This window comes from Microcebus murinus, chromosome 14, assembly GCF_040939455.1.
Source record: "Microcebus murinus isolate Inina chromosome 14, M.murinus_Inina_mat1.0, whole genome shotgun sequence".
In the NCBI taxonomy this organism is placed as follows: Eukaryota; Metazoa; Chordata; class Mammalia; order Primates; family Cheirogaleidae; genus Microcebus; species Microcebus murinus.
This window is the reverse complement of record NC_134117.1, coordinates 18,334,677-18,354,475: the sequence shown is the minus strand read 5'-3', so window position 1 is coordinate 18,354,475 and position 19,799 is coordinate 18,334,677. Positions and strand designations below refer to the sequence as shown.

The 19,799-nt window shown below is 35.1% G+C and overlaps 1 protein-coding gene across 9 annotated transcripts in view; it reads left to right on the top strand.

The window, feature by feature from the left end:
* ADD3 (adducin 3) overlaps positions 1-19,799 on the top strand; it is a 131,544-nt gene that overhangs the window by 88,810 nt on the left and 22,935 nt on the right. For all 9 annotated transcript variants that reach the window (XM_012771022.3, XM_012770932.3, XM_012771012.3 and 6 more), the window contains one exon: positions 10,269-10,492. In XM_012771022.3, coding sequence (XP_012626476.1) covers positions 10,298-10,492 — 195 coding nt within the window. In that variant the 5' untranslated portion in view covers positions 10,269-10,297. The remainder of the gene's footprint in view (positions 1-10,268; positions 10,493-19,799) is intronic.

Below are 19,799 nucleotides of genomic sequence, written 5' to 3'. Positions count from 1 at the left end.
GGTCACAGCCCATTAATGGATCATGAATCAGTTTGACCAGGATTTTGGTTAAATGAAATAGTTTAAATAGAAAATATCAGAATATACCACATAATAAGGGAAAGTATCATGTTATGAATTTCTTTCGGTTATGTATCTTATATATTTGTATGCAAATATAATATATGATGTATTTGTTACTGTGGACTGCTGTTTTTTAAAAAGTTTGAAAGTTATTGTTCTGGAGTGTTTCGTCTATTTGTGTCTTGAACCTAATGTTCTCTAAACATACGTGTTGGATAGTTGCTGCATAAATATTTGCATAAGATTTTTAAAACGAGAATTTTGTTCATGCTTGATATCTTGTTTGTAAGCTGCATGGCCAAAGACCACATAAGAGGAAAACCCATGGTGTTGACAAATTTTCTAACATTACTTTTAACAAATTTGTTCTTTACATTTTCAATTCAAAGAACATGGTTAAAAGACTAATTTTCTTCCTTAATGTAGTTCATACTGGTTCACACTGGTTTATATTGCTCTGAAGTACTAGAAAGCATGCCTGTGCATGTGTGGTATTAAAAATAGTAGAGTTGGTTAATTTTAAAGAGAAGGCGCTCTAGAAATGAATTGTTTCAAGTATCACCTGGAAGCAAAAATATTTATGCTTAAGATGAGTTGTTCAGGGTTAAAAAGGGCTAGAATCTATGCTTCCTTCCTTAAAAACACCCTTCCTGGGGAGGCAGTATAGTGAACCACAAAGATCAAATAGATGCATCACTTCCTTGCAAGCTGTGGCAATTATAGTACTTCATGAGCCAGGGTAAAACCTTCCCAACACTTAAGGCTACCGAGCAGCTGGAACTGGCATTTGAAAAGAAACTTACTAGCTACCCCTGGGTCTTGGGTTGTGATTATGATCATGGGCTTTAGAGTTCAACAGACCTAGATTTAAATCCCTGCCTACTACTTAGTAGTTATTTGACCTAAGACAAATTACTTCTCAGTGACTTTATTTCCTTATCTGTAAAATGGAATTGATAATGCCTGACAGGGATGCGCTGGCTCAAGCCTGTAATCTTAGCACTCTGGGAGGCCAACGCAGGAGGATCGCTTGAGCTTAGGAGTTTGAGACCAGCCTGAGCAAAAGCAAGATGCTGTCTGTACAAAAAACAGAAAAATTAGCTGGCTGTGGTGGTGTGCACCTGTAGTCCCAGCTACTCAGGAGGCTGAGGCAGGAGAACTTGAGCCCAGGAGTTCGAGCTATGATGAGGCCACTGCATTCTAGCCTTGGCAACAGAGTTAGACTCTGTCTCAAAAATAAAAAAATATATAAAACCTATTCCATAGTATTATGAGGAATAAATGAGCTAATATATGTAAAGTCCTCAGCCCAGTACCTAGCACATATACATACGCTCAGTAATTGATAGTTGTTTTTAAATGCTGTAATGACCCACCGTTAAAGTAAGGAACATTTTGTTATTGTTAGAAAATCTGTAGCAATTATGAATACTAGGCCGAATCAAGGTTCCTTATCTGCCTTACGGGCCTAGGTCGGAGGACACCAATAGGATCATAGGATGTAAGAACTAGGAAAATCTGAAGGGTCTTTTGAGATAGTTGTTTTGTTTTGCAATGATTGTGATACCTTTACAATATAATTGCCTGTTTACTTCATATTCCTCACTAGACTGCAAACTTCAGCAAAAACAGTGTGTTATTTGCCTTTGTACCCGCAGTACAAGACCTTGGCACGTGGAAGATATTCAAACACTTGTTGAATGAATGTTCCATGGCTACTGTGTGCAACAGTTGGTATAAATGCAAAGATTTGAGTCCTAATCTCTTTATCCCTAGTGCCGGACTCTGTACCACACTGCTTTCTGGTTGAAAAGATTACATAGATGGAAATTTTTGGAATATATTTAAATTTTTTTAAGGCTAATAATCAGCCAAAGTTCCTTGGCTGATTTTAACTATGTTTAACTTAGTGAAAATGTCTCATGGAGATCAGCCATATTTAAACTGATTCTGACCACAGCAATATTTTTTAGAGTTCCTTAAAGCCAATGGTTGAGTTAATATTTCCTCTTGCTGTATCTCCTGGCTTATAAAGACTAGTACTGAAATCTGAATAGTATCCATTAAATGCTTTTTTTAAATATAATATTTTATTTTGCCTCTCAGGGGCTTCATATTTTAACTGTCCTTAACTTGAGTAAACTGTTATATAACCACATTGTATGTTCCAATACTACTTTAGACTTGTCACCATGAAAAGTATTTTGCAGTTACCAGTTGATGCTAACAGGATCCATTTATTTTTATTCAGATGCAATTTAGTTGTGTTAGCCAAACTGCTTTAAAATACTTTCTAGTAGGAAAAGAAAAACCAAATAGCCCAATTAAAAAGTAAGCAAACGATCTGATAGACATTTCTCAAAAGAAGACATACAGATGACCAACAGGTATGTCTAACATCACTAGTCATCAGAGAAATGCAAATCAAAATTAGGAAATAGCATTTCACCCAAGTTAAAATGGCTTTTTATCCAAAAGACAGGCATAACAAATGCTGGTGAGGATGTGGAGAAAGGGGAACCTTTGTACACTATTGATAGAAATGTAAATTAGTACAACAAGTATGGAAAACAGTATGGAAGTTCCTCAAACTAAAAATAGAACTACCATATGACCCAGCAGTCCTGCTACTGGGTATACATCCAAATGAAAGGAAATCAGTATATGGAAGAGATACCTGCACTCCCATGTTTATCACAGCGTTATGCACAATAGCCAAGATTTGGAATCCACCTAGGTGTCTTGGTCTATGAATGGATGAATGAATAAAGAAAATGTAGTATATCTACACAACGGAATATTATTCAGCCATCAAAAAGAACGAATTTCTGTCATTTGCAGCAACAGGGATGGAACTGGAGGCCATTATGGTAAATGAAATAAGCCAAGCACAGAGCGACAAATATCCCATGTTCTCACTCGTATGTGTGGGTACTAAAAATTAAAACAGTCTTGTGGAGATAGAGAGTAGAATGATGGTTACCAAAGGCTGGGGAAAGTAGCAGGGAGTCAGAGGAAAAGTGGGATGGTTAATGAGTACAAAACTATAGTGCAAAAATAGTCTAGTATTTGATAGTATAAGAGGGTGAGTATAGTCAACAAGTTATTGTATCTTTTGAAATAACTAAAAGTGGAATTATAAAGCAATTATAAATGCTTGAGGTGATGGATAACCCAATTACCCTAATTTGATTATTCTACATTGTATGTCTATATCAAAATATCACATGCATCCCATAAATATATATAACTATTATGTGCCCATAATAATTAACAATAAAAATTTTAAACATACTGACTGCTACAGCAGATATCTAAAGATAATTACAAGGTAGCTTTACCCTGCTGTAGAGCTGTTCACATACTAATGTCAAATGGAAACTAGCAACTTTGCTTTTTCCATTCTTATAGTAGGGCCTTTTACAAATTAAACTTTATTTTTAGATAATTGTAGATTCACATGGAAGAGATGTGCTCAGGAGGAAGGGGGTGGGTGTGGTTATAAAAGGGCAACACAATACACGTGATACAATTACAGAGAACTAAATGCATATAAATGAATATTAGTAAAACTGGGAAAATTTGAATAAAATTAGTAGATTGTATGAATGTCAATGTCCTAACTGTGATATTATACTACCATTTTACAAGATGTTACCATTGGGGAAAACTGAGTAAAACTATGATTAAACACATCTCTCCACCTCTCAAACACCATCCTCCTTAATCTCTGGCAGCCACTAATCCTTCCCCACTTCTATAATGTTGTCATTTGAAAAATATGTAAATGGAATCACATAGTATGTAATCTTTTGGGATTAGCTTTTTTTCAGCCAGCATAATTCACTGGATGTTTATTCAGGCTCTCGAGTATATGAGCAATTCATTACTTTTTATTGCCAGGTAATATTCCATAGTATAGATATACCACAGTTTAATCATTTACCTGTTGAACATCTGAATTGTTTCCAGGGTTTGGCAATTATAAATAAAGCTAGATAAAGATTTGTAAGCAGATTTTTGTGTGAATATAAGTTTTCCTTTCTCTGGGTTCAATGACCAGGAGTACAATTGCTGGGTCATACTCTACTTGCATATTTACTTTTTTAAGAAGATGCCAAACCGTATGCCACAGTGGCTATAACATTACATTGTCACTAGCAATGTATGATCCAGTTTCTGAGTTCTTTATAATTGTAAAATACATATCACATAAAATTTACTATTTTAACTGTCATAAAATGTACAGTCCTGCGGCATTTAGTACATTCACACAATGTTGTACAACCAACCGTCACCACTATCTACAACCAACACTTTGTCATAACCCCAAACAGAATCCCAGTACCCATTAAGCATTTATTCCCCATTCTGTCCTCCCCCCAGTCCCTGGCAACCACCAATTTGCTTTTGGTCTCCATGGATTTGCCTATTCTGAATATTTCATGTAAATGAAATCATACAATATGTGACCTTTCTGTCTGGCAGCTGTTACTTAGCATTGTTTTTGAGCTCCTTCATGTTGTAGCATGTATCAGTATTTCATTTCTCTTAAGGCTGAGTTATGTTTCATTGTGTGACTATATCACATTTTGTTTATCCATTCATCCATTGATGGACATTTGGGTTGTTTCTACCTTCTGGCTATTTTGCATAGTGCTACTACCTGTATGAGCATTTGTGTACAAGTTTTTGTTTGCCCATTTTTAATTATTTTGTTATATACCTAGAAGAGAGTTAAATTTCAGATAAGTTATGAAACTTAGGTCAAGGTTCATTTTTTTTTTTTTTTTTTTTTTTGAGACAGAGTCTCGCTTTATTGTCCAGGCTAGAGTGAGTGCCGTGGCGTCAGCCTAGCTCACAGCAACCTCACACTCCTGGGCTCGAGCGATCCTTCTGCCTCAGCCTCCCGGTAGCTGGGACTACAGGCATGCGCCACCATGCCCGGCTAATTTTTTATATACATATCAGTTGGCCAATTAATTTCTTTCTATTTATAGTAGAGACGGGGTCTCGCTCTTGCTCAGGCTGGTTTTGAACTCCTGACCTTGAGCAATCCGCCCGCCTCGGCCTCCCAAGAGCTAGGATTACAGGCGTGAGCCACCGCGCCCGGCCAAGGTTCATTTTTGAACCTTAGGGTCTATGGATGTACAATTGCTTCAGTGCCGTTTTTGAAAAGGCTATCCTGGAAGGACCATTTTTTACTTTTGGAGAATCACTAGAATTTCTGTATGTATGCAGAAGTTTTGAAGAAAAGGGAAAGAATTTTTAACGGAGCGTTTTGGAATAGTTGAATGGGTTTCACTGGGATTTTCTTTTTATTACAAAAAGCTTAGCCTTGCATGTTCCTATCATAGATAAAGCAATTATATTCTCTGTGAAGGAAACACTGAGGTGATGATAGAAAGATAAACTAGTAAACATTGAAGAGTTTTATCCCTTGGATGACAGGAAGCCATTTAAGATTTTAAGAAAGAGAAAGATGTGATCAGATCAAACTTAAAAAGATGGAATTCAAGAATAACTCTTGTTGGGATAAAAATATAGGCTGTAGTTCAGCAAGACGATGTGAAGAGGCCTGCAGAAATTTTCACACCTGTTTTAAATGAACTCATGTTATTTTCTATATTACTTTGACTCAGAATCTTGGGACACAACTTGGGAAAAACCAACTTTCGATTAATAAAACCGGGACCATTTTGCATATACTTCTTATGAGTTATTAGAGTTTTTGTTGAATTTATTCAAGCTCAAGGACCAAAAAATCTTAGTCCTGAAACTAGCTTGAGGAGCAAACTGTTTATTTTTAAAAAGTCACTTAGGTGCTAGCTTTAGGGGCCTATCGTTAATGCTGTGTTCTTAGTCTCCCCACCCCCGTCTCCCAGAAAAGAATTTTAACATTAGTATGTGACATAGGCTTGATTTTTATAGTATTATTGAAACAATTGAATTTCATTGCAAAATACTATTAGACCTCTGTATAAACTTTTTAATGCAGAAGATAGTAAATCTATACATTAAGAAATAATGATCGCTGATACCTCTTTGAAGTTTCACTTTGGAGACTCAGTTCTTCAGACACTTGATTATTGTACAGCCTGCTAAGAAATGACGAGAAATAACTGCTTTGCTTGCCACGTAGGTCTGTCTGTAAGCTTGTGTCGCCTTTGAAGCAAACATGAAATTCGCCTGTTCTTTATAAGAAGCCTGTGACTTTTAATTACAAAGATAATTTATTAAAATGATTTAACTTACCAATAGGACTACTTAAAATTTCAACACCAAATCTTTAAGCAATATTTGTTCTATATGATATGCTATGTTTATCCTGTTGCTAACTGTGCTCCTTGACACATTGTCATTTCCTCAGGTGTGTACCTTCCCCAGTGTGAGAAGATGATGTCTTTTGGGAAACTCCCTTATGATAGGTTGAATCGTTTTTATGGGTTTCTCTAGCCTCTGACTTTCCAGAAGGATTTAGGTCAACATTCCATTTATACCTATAGCATAAGGCCTGGCCTGTAGTAAATGCTCAATAAATATTTGTGGATGGGGGGGGCCCTGATACATATTCATCTATAGCAAATTATTAATATTTTACTGTGAGTACTCTGCATGCTGTCCCATTTATCATATTTCAGACTGATTTAAGAATTTTTCTCTTAAGCAGAGGAATCACTTATTTTTATATGGTATAAGCTAATTTGTTAGGTTGAGTAAAAATTCTCTCATATTCTTCACTGGTAGCATAATCTGCCAGAAATGTATTTGGTGATTGGGGTGTCCTGTGGGTAACTGTACATATTTGTGATTCATTTCACTTCATATTTTTTCTGAATTCTGTTTATGTTCAGATAATCTTGTGGGTCCTAAATTTTCTCAAGGCTTGAAGTATAGCAGTTCAGTTTACAGTAGTCGATGCATAAAATTGCAAATACTCATTTGTGCTTATGGTTGGTTGAAGTTCTATGTAAAACTCCTGTTGTTCAGCATCTAAGTATAGAAGAGCACCTAAGTGACGAGCTGCTATTCATATTCTTGTAAATGCTTAATATAAATTCCCAATGTTTATTCCAAGTAGACAAAACTTTGAAACTTCTTGTATTAAAAAAGCCTTCTTAAATAATGGGCTTTTGGAGCTTTAAAAAGGTTAGAGTGTTTTGAGTCATTTCTTTTTTTTTTTTTTTTTTTTTAATTTTTTTTTTATTCCTTTATTTTTTTTTTTCCATTTTCAGTTGGCCAATTAACGTTTTTTGTTTTTTTTTTTATTTTTAGTAGAGACGGGGTCTCGGCTCTTGCTCAGGCTGGTCTTGAACTTCTGAGCTCCAACGATCCACCCGCCTCGGCCTCCCAGAGAGCTAGGATTACAGGCGTGAGCCACAGCGCCCGGCCTTTGAGTCATTTCTGATCTGTTTTCCCTTTTTTAAGTGTCATTTCTTCATTCTCTGTAAAGTTTTATAAGCTCTAATTGTTTAATATTCATGACAGAATATAGACTAAAAGTCTTAAATCTATAGTGCTCTTTTGTTTTAAGTTATGTGAAATAGTATAAGTGCCATGGAAAGTGGTATAGGAGACAGAAATTGTGGCTTTGGACAGTGCCTATGATTTAAGCAGTGTGAGTTTTGGCAAGATGTTTAATCCACTGAACCTCCAGTTTATCAAACTCCATCTCATTATGTAGTTGCAAAGATAAAATAAGATTAAAAAGTGTAAGAGCATGGCATAAACTATAAAGTGTTATACTTACATAATGGGTCATTTATTATTAAAATGGATGAAAAAGAAAATAAAATGGATGATTAGGTTTCTTCTGCCTCTTTACTCTTCTAAAAATGTATTCATCATGAAGAGTTACTTCAAGGGCCCATTTCACCAAGTGAAAAGGGCAGTCCCAGACCCTCCCAAAGCAGAAGCCAAAGCAAAGGCTTTGACGTCCAAGAGAGCAGTGCTGGAAGTCATCCACAGCCACTAAATGAAAGATCTACATGTCACCCATCTTCTGGTGTCCCAAGACACTGTGGCTCTTAAGGCAGCTCAGATATCCTCGGAAGAGTGTCCCCAGGAGAAACAAGCTTGACCACTCTGCCATCAAGTTTCCCCTGGCCACTGAGTTGGTCGTGAAGAAGGTGGAAGACCACAACACACATGTTCTTTGTAGATGTCAAGGCCAGCAGGCACCAGCTTAAATAGGCTGTGAAGAAGCTCTGTGACATTGATGTGGCCAAAGTCAATACCCTGTTCAGGCCTGATGGAGGGAAGAAGGCACCTATTGGACAGGCTCTTGACCATGATGCTTTGGATGTTACCAACACAATTAGGATCATCTGAACTGAATCCAGCTGGCTAATTTTAAATGTTTTTCACCATAGAGTTTTAATGTATTTTCCAGAAATTATTTTTGACAGAATGAGTTTACATTTCCAGGACCTGAATTAATAGTACAAGTTTTGGATTTTTTTGTTGTTGTTGTTAGTCTTACAATTTGTTTGTTTAGATTAAGTTGAGTCAAAGTAATGAATTCTCTGGACTTCTGAATTTCTGTTGGTGAAGTCTGTTATTAGAAACAAATACAGTAACCTCACTGGTTATTACTGTGTTTAAAAGATGAGAGCAGTTATCTCTGGGCACTTTCCAGAATTCAGGACCCTGAGAAAGAGGGTAGCTTTTGCCTGTTCCCTTCTGGATCTGTCTAGAAAAGTATCGTGCTGAGACTCTGAGGCTCCAAAGAATTTGCAGAGTTGCAGGTCCCCAGAAATTACCCCCCAGCCCCGCCACCCCTTGCATTTAGTTTTCTATATTATGGAAAAATAATCTTGAATGTTTTACATTTAACTTCCATTATTATGAAATGTTTCTCCCCATCAGGTAGTCAGTTGAATAAATACCTTTTTGTAGTTAGATGGTTTTTCTGTTTCCCAGTTGTTAATATTCAATAGGTTGCTTGAACAAAGTCACCACCTAGAGAGAAGCATGTTTTAAACAAAGCCATCTTAACAATTTTGTTTCCTTTTCTTCCTCCTTGCTTCATATCTTGTATTTTTTACGCCCAGTTCCAAAGAACAACTAGAGAAAGGGATACAATAATCAGTGGTCTCCTTTTCTCTTGATTAAGGCTTATACCATGTCACATTTAAAGGTGGGAGGAAGCATTCCTTTAGTTGGCAGTGCTGTTACTATTTGGTAGGTCTGCGCTACTCAAAGTGTGGGGTCCAGTGTCCAGTGCCAGTCTGCAGACTATTACCAGTCTGTGACAAGTACAGAATATGACAATAAGTGTTTACAAACTTTTCTTACAATTTTATGTTGCCATACATTTAAGTGCATTATTTTGTATTTTACAAAAATATTGGTCCATTACAGATTGGAAAAAATCTTTTGTCATAGACAATTTAATATAAACACTGAGCTAGATAATTTCATCAACTTCTAAGACATCCAATCACAGTTGGGGTTGGTGGGGAAAGTTAAATGACTGTCTCGCTGATCTAGCTATAGTTGATTAGGTGCTCAGCTGTAGCAAAGCTCAGATGAATTTGTTTCCCTGGCATAAAATCAAGGATTATCCTAAGTATCAGTAATAATCATGATAATTAAGTGAATCATGGCTTTTCGTGTGGCTTCTGAATAACTTTTTGGTTTTTTACTTGGAGTTGAAGTACCATCTGCTAAAGTTGCATAGTCTGGCATCCTCAACAGTTGTTACATTTTCCCTAGGAAGTTGTTGAATCATTTGAAAAATTTAGTTGAGTTTCTCACATATGTTGGTAAATTACATTTCTTATGGAATATAGTGGTCATTAAATATGGTCAAAATTTATTTAGTCTAACATGTGAGCATGAATAAGAAAGGTGAAGATCCACTGCCAGTATTCATTAATTGTGAAAATTCGCCATCTATATGTGACATTTTACTTTTGGATGTTTTGATTGTTGCTTCCTTAAAAAGGCTGTTGATGACATTAACATGATTGAACTATAAGTTTTCATTAGCTCTGCAAATATTTCCAACTTAGCATTATAATCTAAAATACTTTTACAGGGATAAAAATTGCTCTAATTTTTTTGAGAAGCTACTTTTTAAAGAAAGTTGCAACTCTTATTCTGCGAGCAAAATTAAAAAGTTGATTGACCCATGTAAAATTTGAATTTAATAATGAATTTGTTACGGAATGTCCTCCTTTCTTTGTGTTTATTAATTGCAGATAACAAGGGCAATCCACAGACTTGAAACATGAGTTCAGATGCCAGCCAAGACGTGATTACCACTCCTCCTCCTCCCAGCATGCCTCACAAAGAAAGATATTTTGACCGCATCAATGAAAATGACCCAGAATACATTAGAGAGAGGAACATGTCTCCTGATCTACGACAAGACTTCAATATGATGGAACAGAGAAAGCGAGTTACTCAGATCCTGCAAAGTCCTGTGAGTTTAAATAATTAGAAGGCTATAATTTTTCTTCCTTTTTGGAAACCTTGATATAATGAGGCAGAAGGTATCTTAAACTACCATCAGGTTAAACGAGGGTTAGAGAAAGAGTGACCAACCGGTTACTTCCAGTCTTTCAAAGGAGAAATGGACACCTAATTGATATATTTGATTTGTAAACCTTTAATAACAAACTAGTATTGTGTTTGGTGGTTTAAATTTTCTTTTGTGTATTTTCTGGGTGTAATGCTTCATTGAAGGAGGACAAAAGATTTTACTGAATTCAAGGATACCTGTTTCAGACTGAATATCTGTAAAGAAAAGAAAGACATAAGTCATAGGAACCAAGAAACCAAGGAACCAAATAAGTTACTTATATCCTGTGCACATGTTTTCTTCTGCATTTGGATACCTTGACATTCAGGGCAGCATAGGAAGATTTAACGTTTTTGAGGAAGTCTACAATTTGGCAGCCTAATGTTACATATACTTAATGCAGGCACACATATGGGAAAACACACCAAATTGAATAAAAAGGAGATTATAAATTTAGCTCAAGCTAAAAATTCTGTCTGCACAGCAGTATTCAAACTTTGTGAATTATATTCAAGTGATTTGTTAGTTTTCTTACAAACTCTTAGAATTGCCCAGGTCACATGTAAGTGATGGAAAAAGAGAGAACAGCTTGATTTAAGGTGCAAAATTAATTAATAACTTCATGCATAACGAAGGTCATGCACCCCTTAAGGCAGAATGTTCAGCACATAGACACATGATGTCCAGGTTAAGGATATATTAGGTTTCCAACTTGAGTACCAAAATAAGTACCAAGGAGGCATAGAGGTGACTGAAGTAGTCCTGGTAAATCATTTTTGTTGTGTCCTTATGAATTCAATCACAGAGGTTGAGTCCAAAGCTGAGGGACAATTCCATTCTCACTCTCCCATACCAGTGCTCTTGGTTGAACGCATTGAAGTACAAGTTATAAAAACAATGCAAGCTTTGAGGAATTTTAAAAGTATAGCACTTAAAGAAACCCTTTCCAAATGGAAAGATTAACCAGAAAAGTCATGAGGAGAGTGTAAATGTTCAGTGCCTTATTTTATGCAAACTTGAGTTTTTGTGTTTATGAATACTTGAAGGCACATTATTTGAATCAAAATAGATTTATTTCCTCCATTAAAGAAACCCCACTTTTAAGAACTAACTTATAAACCAAATGATTGTAGTGCTAGATAGAATATAGTAATTGAAAGTTTGAGATGAAATTTAGATTTGGTTCACAGTTGTTAAATTTTGAGATTTCTTTGGGAAGTGCTCCAAAGAGGGACCATTTGATTCTAACTGTAAAATTTTTTTTTTCCAGTGTGCTCTGAAAACCAAAATAACTGTAAAATTTTAATGAAAATACTAAACCACATTTTCATTCCAGGGTTTTTGTTTTATAGTTTATCCATTAAACTAAAGACAACATAATTTTGAGTAGATTATTTAAATATTTTATATTTAATACAAATGTATTTCCATTTGTAAATTGGCTTAAAAATACCAATTTTACTTATACCTTGGGAAACTTAATGAAATAATGGAAAGGACAGACATACAGATTGTTAGTTCCCTATTCACTGAATAAGAATAATCATTTTCTGTCCAGATAGGAACAAAGGAAACTGAGGCTTAAAAGAATTGTGGATTGATAATTTTTTCTTTGCTAATGAATTTAAAATCTTATTTGTGAAAGACTTGGAAAAGTGTGTAAATTTTGTCAACCTGTTATATTTTAGGATAGTGGTTTTTAAATTTCTTTTAATATAACAGAAACTTTTCACCAAAGGAAATGATACATGGTAGCTTGTGTTAAATATTAGTTATCTACCACTAAATAACAAAGTATCCCACAACTTAGTAACTTAAAACAACAGCATTTATTATCTCACCATTTCTATGGGTTAGGAATTCAGGAGCAGCTTAGCTGAGTGATTCTGGCTCAAGTTCTCTCAAAGTTACAGTTAAGACATTAGCCAGGGCTACTGTCATCTGAAGACTTGACTGGAGCTAGAGAATCTGCTCTTAGAAGGTGGATCATTCACATGGCATTTGGCAAAAAGCCACAGTTCTTTGCCATGTGGACCCTGCTCAAAGGCTGCTTCAGTATTTTCTCCCAGATCAAGTATCCAAGAGAGAGCAGCCTGCAATGCTTCTTATGACCTAATATCAGACATCACACACATCATCACTTCTACCATATTTATAAGTTATAAGTGAGTCACTAAGTTCAGCCCATACTCAAGGGGAGAGAAATTAAGCTCAACCTTTTGAGGGAAGAATTGTCCATTCTCTGGTCTCAGTTTAGTACTTATTTATTTTTTTTAGAGGTGGAGTCCCACTGTATTGCCCAGGCTGGATGCCGTGGCCATTCACAAGTGTCACAGCACACTATAACCTCAAACTCATACACTCAAGCAGTCCTCCTGCCTCAGCCTCTCAAATGACTGGGACTACCGAACCCAGCTAGTTTTATTTTAAAAGCACTGCAGTCTGCCTTTAATCACAAGTCGTTTTTCTTCTTTCCACATGCACTCTCCTAACATTCCCTAAAAGTCATATCCCACATTATACCAGCTCAAATCCAGAATCTCATCATCTGGATTTGGTCCAGGTGACCAAAGATGACCCTCATTAAGGTGTAGTTACTTAAGTACAGCTCCTCAAATAAGTTCTGTTCAGTCTATTGACCTGTGAACTAAAGAGGGGAAGTTATCTGCTTCCCGCACACTCAGTAGCAGGATAGGTATAAGATAGCTGCTACAGACATTCCTGTTTAAAAAGGATAATAGTAGGTGATACAAAGGAGTGATTGGTCCAACGCAATTGTGAAATCCATCTGGGTAAAATGTTTGGAAGTTCCTTGATGAGTACTCAGTTCTCCTACTTACCAGGAGTGACTCTCCATGGTGCTGCCCTCTGGGTTCTTGGTTCCACTGTCCAAATCATCCTTTATTTTCTCTGAATGAAAGCCTGTGTTGGCAACTGTGTGTTTTTCTCAGCCTGCTTTCTTCTTATAGGGGCTTTGGGGATCCAAAGGCCTTTTTTCCTCTTGTACTATCTCTGTTCCTTTCAGCCTAAGCTTGCAGTATTTCTGCCAATATAATTCTCTTAAAAATTTTATGGTTCTCCTGTGAATATTGGGGTTCATTTCACTCTGTTAGACAAAATCCATAACCAATTAAGATCACAATCAAAGATATTGCTAATTCATATTTGTAAGTAACAAATGCATAAATCTTGTCTTTAAATTTTTTAGTTAATTTGGGAAGAAAGAAAATCAGGAGAGAAATAAAAGCAAAGTATAATACTTTTTAATTAAGTACTTATTATGTGCCAGGCACCTATTATGTATGTATGATAATCTTTAATCCTCAAAGCAACTCAGTTAAAGAAGTATTAATATCCCTAGTTTGTAGATGAATAAACAGAAACTTAGAGACATTAAATAACTTGCCAAAGGTTTTACAGCTTAGTTAAATGGTGGGGTAAGAATTTAAACTCCAGAACTCATACTCTTAACCACTAATCTGTACCACTTATGGCATTCAATAACAATGAAAAAAATTCCATCCATATATTATTGTTTTATTCATCTTCACATTCTCTTGATCAAGTTAACCCAACCCAAGAAGAATTTCCAATCATAAGACATTTTGGTGTAAATGTAAATTTGGGTGACAAAAATAGCACCTTACTACTTTGAGCTGAGAAAAAAAGAGAATAAAGTATTTGTTTCATTCTGACCCTCAACTATTGCTTCTTTCTAGGAATGTCAGAGCCTTTCTTCATATTTAAATTTTCTTAAGAAAATATTTATCTTAAAAATTAAATACCAGTGGGTAAACTAACGTTACTTGAGATTTTGTTAATGTAATAGAGAGAATCCACAAGTTCTCTTTAACCAATGCACTCCTCATATGTGATGTCTATAGAGATTTTAGGTTGTAATTTACCCCCTTTTTCTCAAAATGCAGTGTCAAGGACAGACTGGTGGAATTAAGTGATGCTTCATCAAAGTTAATGAAACATATAAGTTAAAAACTAGAAGATAGCACATTGAACACAGTAGATATTTAGTAAGTTCTGAATGCATGGATGCATATGTGAATAGCTGGCTGGGTTAGGAGACATTAAACACTTGAATGTCAATCTCTTACTGAACTTGACTGTTTCATATGGCAAATGGTTGGCTTCTTAAGTCTTGCCACCATAGGAAGCAGTTTAGACTGGTTGACACAAGTGTGCAATGTTATACTGAAAAATAGGACAATAGGAGTTTAGTTGGTGTAAGCCCAGGCACAGGACATACTAACATTCTTTAATAACAGGGCACTGTCTAATGCTATATGTTACAGTGAAAGGAGGAGAAACCTCAAAGCCATGTGCATTTAGGATATCACTAGAATTAAGCCCTAAATGTTAGCAGAGTGACTTAATTAAAATAATTGATCAAAAACACCATGATCTATATAGTTACTTTGGACGTTTAAGATTTAAGTATTTTTTATTAGCTTTGTTTACATTTTTATGGTATACCAGCTTGGGAAAAGATATTATTCTCACCTTTAGCTTCATATTAGTTAAGACTTAGATTTAGGAGAGATGCCATCCAAAAGAAAATTTGGTTTATTTGTTTTTTCTCCTTTCAACAGGACCAGTGATATTCTATTTCCAAATGAATACATTTCTCAATGGAGAAATTCTAAGTAAGTTTGTTATGCTCCTAATCCCACTTTAGGAGAGATCTAATAGCATAATTGCAGGGTGCCTTGGGAGCAGCAAGTCTGTAATCTTTTTTTTTTTTTTTCCTTTTTGCCCCAATTTTCCTCTCTAGTAATTATTATGAGGTAGAGCATCCAGATGTGGATATTTAAAATCCATCTCTCATGTCTCTGATGTTTATCAGTATTCTGTTACCTGAGTTTCCTAAGTTTCTTTCTTTCTTTTTTTTTTTTTTTTGTTGTTGTTGGTTTGTTTGTTTTGGTTTTTGGGGTTTCTTTTTTTTTGCATTAGCGGAAATAATTATATCAGGTCATTTTCCTTTATCAAATTGGTCTTCTTTTCTATGACCTAAAACATGTTTCATCTATTGCCAGTTTCTCCTGAAAGTTCTGATCTTGTATACAGAGGCATAAGATCTGGTATCACAAGTTAATTCTACTTTTGGTTTATAGTATACAGGAATGTATGTAAACTTAAAGTATACTCTTAGCTGACATGAATCTCAAATCTCTGAATCTTTCATGTTTTTAGAAGTTTATTTTTGTCCACACCATACAAATTCAGTTTATGGTCTCACTCCCTCAACATTGATAGGAAATGTATAAAATAAAAGGGTGTGAGATTCAGATAAGACTTTTAAGGTACCCCTCTCTCCAGCTTAAATGTTTTGCTTTTCACCTAGTTTATTTTTCCATCATACTTTTGGGACCTGTGTTTGAAAGAGCTGTCCAAACTATAATGCTCTGGGGACAAACTAAATTTGCAAGTAGGATTTTATTTGCGTTGAAGAATTAAATGACTTTTTAAAAATTTATAATATTCAATGAAGATGAATTTCTTATTTAAAGAAAATTAATTTCACCCAGTAGATGATTGACAGACTTAATTTACACAGGAGGAATTTCTCATTAAAGTGATGGAGTAATAAAACTGTTTTCTGTGTTTTGTAAAGGAAGGAGAGAAGGAACAAAAAAGAAAAAAATAAAAAAAAAAAATAAAAAAATAAAACTGTTTTCTGGCTAATAACCTATGAAATGGATCTTTGCTATCATTAACTCAGTCAAGTTTGAGATCAGATTCTTCAGTCTTGACTGAGTTAATGAAAAGAAAAAAGAAAATCTAACTTACTATTTTATGAATTGAGCACTGAACTAGACACTCAAAGACTCTAGAAATGTAAATGACAGTTTCAGTCTTCAGATATTATGATATAGTAGAGTACCAAAAATATATCAACAATCACAATCATATGATAGGTACCCTAATTGTAGTTTAGGGAGATGTTGAGTTCAGAGTGGGGGGTGGAATAGAGGAAATGTAGAGATCCCTTTGAACTGGGGTGCTGAAGAGGGACTTCAAGGAGAAGGTGCCATTTAAGATGAATGTTGAATAAAGAGTAAGAATTCATTAGGAAGAGGACCGGTGGAAGCCAGCACTTGCATTAGATGAAGTAGAATGATCAAGGATAGAGAGTGCAAGTTGTCATCAGACAATACTGAATGAACCTCATAGGCTAGACCAGAGCATGAGATAAATGGTAGGATAAAGCCAAAAAATTACGTAACTGCAGATTATGGAAATGTTGGAGTACCAAGCTGTTTTCACTTAAGTTGGGGGTTAGTACATTTTCTTATCATTTCCAGTTTGAATTTGTTGATACATTTTTTTTTTTAAGAGACAAAGTCTTGTTTTGTCACCTAGGCTGGAGTGCAGTGATGCAATCATAGCTCACTGCAGCCTCGAACTTACGCACTCAAGTGATTCTCCTGCCTCAGCCTCCTGGGAGGCTGGGATTACAAGCATGAGCCACTGTGCCTGGCTCCAAAATTTTTTTATACATATTTGTACTTGTTTTGGATCTAGGTTCAAATCTTTGCTTCACCCACCACTTATTAGCTATGAGACATTAGGAAACTCACTTAACTTGAGCTTCCATTTCCTTATTTGATAAAATGGGGAAAATACCTCATGTAGGTATTGTGACAGTTTACTGAAATAACATAAAAGCATGTAGTGCAGTGCCCAGCACATAAGCAATGATTTTTGTGGAAATTATATAAATTGCTAATTTATAGCACATTATGCTTGTGTGGCAACAGTTTGAAGATTATAATCATAAGTCCTTAGACTGTAATTTGGTTTTCGAAGGTCATAAAGTATCTGTCACTGTGATTTCACTCTGGCTTATTCATCTTCACAAAATGTAACAGCTCCCACTACCTCCTCCTCTCTGCTCTTCTATATCTGAGAAGGAAGACATGGTTTATGCTGTGGTTTTGTGTATATGGAGTTTGATCTTTTAACCTGACTCTTCTCTAGTGGAGACTCCGGGGATCTGTTGGCTAATGTGACTTCAGATGCCTGGCATGTGACCTCGCTGCCCTGCTTATGATAAGTTAGTTTCTCATTATTACTTGATGAATTCCTGGCTCAAAGGGGCAAGTACTTAGCCTGGGACTCCAGAATCACTGTAATCTGTTGCTGTGTATTTTTTTGCTTTATGTACCATTACAACCTAATGCTCTAATCTAGCCTAAGAGGTTTACTCAGCGTTTCTGATCACAACATGCCTTCTGCCTTATTAGTTGTATTTGGTTTCAGAGATATAATCCGGCTCTGAAAAAATTAGGAAAAGATCCTGTGCCCAATTGAGAGTTCCAGATTTGAGTCTTCATTCCATTTACTTATTAGCTTTACAGCTTTGAACAAGTTGTTGCCTATCTCAGGACTTTGTTGGGAGACTCAAGTAAATCAGCTATAAAGGATTGTTTTATTAACATTGAACTTTAGTAGGAATATGATTAACTGCACATAAAGATAAATAAATAATTATTTATAAAATAAAATAATAATTTTATTTTAATAGAAGCTTAATGTTCACAGATAAATTTTAAAAATCGGCTGAAACCGTTTTAATCACTAGTAATTTTTATACTGTTTTATGACATATAATTATCTGAACAATATTTGAAAAACGTTTGAAACATTAAAATATGAGTTAAAAGATGAGTTATGAACATTCATGACAAACCTTTTGCACGAGAATTCTTACCTGTTAAAGCACTATTAACCATATAAAAAGGCTGGGGAGATTTCATTTACTTTGAAAATTTACTGCATAGAAGCTATTCACCAATCTTAAAGGGGCATTCGTATATTTCCTCTTATTCTTAATTGATTTCAGAGAGCTTATACATCCCTCTATAACACCATAGATATCCCAAAGCTTTAGGATGATACTCACATATTGTGGGGTATGTGGAAATGAAAAGGCATTTTCACTAATGGAAAAAGAGCATTTGACCTGTGTTCTTGTCTCTGACATTTACCAGCTCTGTGACTTTGAACAGGTTTTCAACCTTTCTTATTTAGCTTTCTCATCAGTTTAATAAATAGTTATCTTGAGCAACTGGTTGGTTTTTAATCTTAAAGCCATTGTAAATCAGTACACTGAGCAGCTTGTCTTGATTCATATGGCTGTCAGAAAGGTTAGATAAAAGTTGGCCCATCTCTAGCAAATGCATATAAATTTACAGATATTCACTTTGTATCTTAACTTCACTCTTGGCTATGGCTGCCTTCCTTATGCTTATTTTCTCTTTAGCTCTATTTTTCTTACCTATATTTATTTTAATTTTATTTTATTTTGTAATTATTTTAATCTATGGAAACTGCCTTAAGTTCTTCCTGGAAAAACATGCGAGCAGCACATTCAGTAAAATAGATAATGCCTGTTTCTCAGAGCTATTACAATGTCTGTAATGAGTGAGACATATAGTAGGTATCTTTTTTTTTCTTACTTAATCAAAGAATATTTTGATTATAGCTGCTTTGAAGTGAGAAAAGTTTAAGTGGTTTGGTTTTGAAGGGAAGATAAAGTTTCAAAAAAAGCAGATTGATCCATTGCCATGTGTCCAGAAGTTTTCTGTAGTTTACATAAAGATAAAAGAGGATATCTGGAAGGTTCTTTTTCATTCCAGCTTTAAGCATGGTATATACTCATGTTACCCATCTGTATGAAGACATTTGTCTATCTTATATACAGCTCTCAACCATTTTATGTTCACTGGATCTTGAGTATTAATAGAGTTTTCTGATAAATATATCTTTGTAAAGACATATTTTATAGGACAGTTTCTCTGGTTTAAATCATATGTTTAAATGAACTAGATATAGTCAATGAAATGAGATGTTTTGAGTTTTTATAATTGTACTAATGATTTATAAATTCAAGGCTTGTTAAATGTAAAAGAAAAGCCATATGTAACTGGTGTAAACTGCTCCATGAACTCAGATTCAAATATAGTCACAATTAGTTTTTTGTTATTTTGTTTTTTTTGATTAGTCAGACATCCACCTACATTATTAGCATAAAGTACAGCATCTTCCTCTTGGAATTTTCACTTTCCTATGAATTGTCCCAAGAACTTCAGTGACTTATACAGTCCAAATGGGTTTATCAGTGGCTTACCTATCCAACATGTGCTGTGGGTTGTGTATCCATACATCCAGGTATTTGAGAGAGAGAGACACT